The sequence below is a fragment of the Diaphorina citri genome, unplaced genomic scaffold (genome assembly GCF_000475195.1).
Source record: "Diaphorina citri unplaced genomic scaffold, Diaci psyllid genome assembly version 1.1 scaffold436, whole genome shotgun sequence".
NCBI classification, from domain to species: Eukaryota; Metazoa; Arthropoda; class Insecta; order Hemiptera; family Psyllidae; genus Diaphorina; species Diaphorina citri.
This window is the reverse complement of record NW_007377871.1, coordinates 125,656-126,718: the sequence shown is the minus strand read 5'-3', so window position 1 is coordinate 126,718 and position 1,063 is coordinate 125,656. Positions and strand designations below refer to the sequence as shown.

Here is a 1,063-nt window from a genome sequence, read left to right as displayed (position 1 = left end):
TTTTCTCACACAAATGAGCTCTGATCTTGAAATTTGTCGCGACGACCTATGAACTCAAAGCGAGAAAGTTTCAGATAATGCTCGGGAGAGTCCATCTCCGTGACCAGAACGAAACAGGACGGGTAGCGCATTTTGACGCCGCCTGGGGGCGAAGAAAAGAGGACATATTAACTTTCACATGTTCTACATGTGTTGCCTATTGATGTAATATTTCATACAATTATTCAATTATTATAACTATTTCACACCAACAAATAGAACGAATTGAGTATCACAATTATATTTATTGAATTATATCGTTTTAGAGGCCATTACTGTGTGGCTAGGTGTCCATGTTTTATTAGTGACGTGTTCTACCATCAATTATTTTGCACTTATCTCATCAGATAGGTAATTGTGTACAATTCCAATGATCAATATGCACATGGACAGAAAAATTGTTGATAGTACAATAAATGGCAACATACAAAACACATTGTTAGCAAGTCATTTCATCTCTTGAGTGCAAGTACCTTACTCTAAACTTTCGCCTACAATCCTTTTTTTTTTTTTTTTTTTTTTTTTTTTTTTTAAACGGATTGTCTAATCGGAATATGAAATTCTCATTATATTATGTTGAATTATTCTTCTTCATCTTTTTCTTCGCCTTTTCTCGTGTTCAAACGGGATCGCCTGGGGTGATCTGATTGGTCTGACATTTGGTTTTGGCTACAAAATTTTACGAGTGGATGGATGGCCTTCGCTCTCAACCTTGGCTATTTCTTTAGCATCGAAAATTTCAGGGACAAGGACTCAGATTATTCTTTTAGTTTTCTGTAAATAACTCTCAACAATACTTTCATTACTAGTATAGCTCCGCTATACTGTAGTAATAGAAAGTAAAAAAGAGAGAGAGAGAAAAAAAAAAGGCTAATATCCTTCCGATTGAAGTCCTCCAGCCAGACTGAGCTGGTTTACTCTCTGGGTAATGTACCTCCGCCCAGACAAATATTTTGAATCATTATTATTATTATTATTATTATTATTATTATTATTATTATTATTATTATTATTATTATTATTA

The 1,063-nt window shown here is 33.8% G+C and overlaps 1 protein-coding gene across 1 annotated transcript in view; it reads right to left on the bottom strand.

Moving 5' to 3' along the window:
* LOC103508816 (mediator of RNA polymerase II transcription subunit 13) overlaps positions 1-1,063 on the bottom strand; it is an 82,736-nt gene that overhangs the window by 39,850 nt on the left and 41,823 nt on the right. The window contains 1 exon segment of the mRNA XM_026823318.1: positions 55-142. Coding sequence (XP_026679119.1) covers positions 55-142 — 88 coding nt within the window.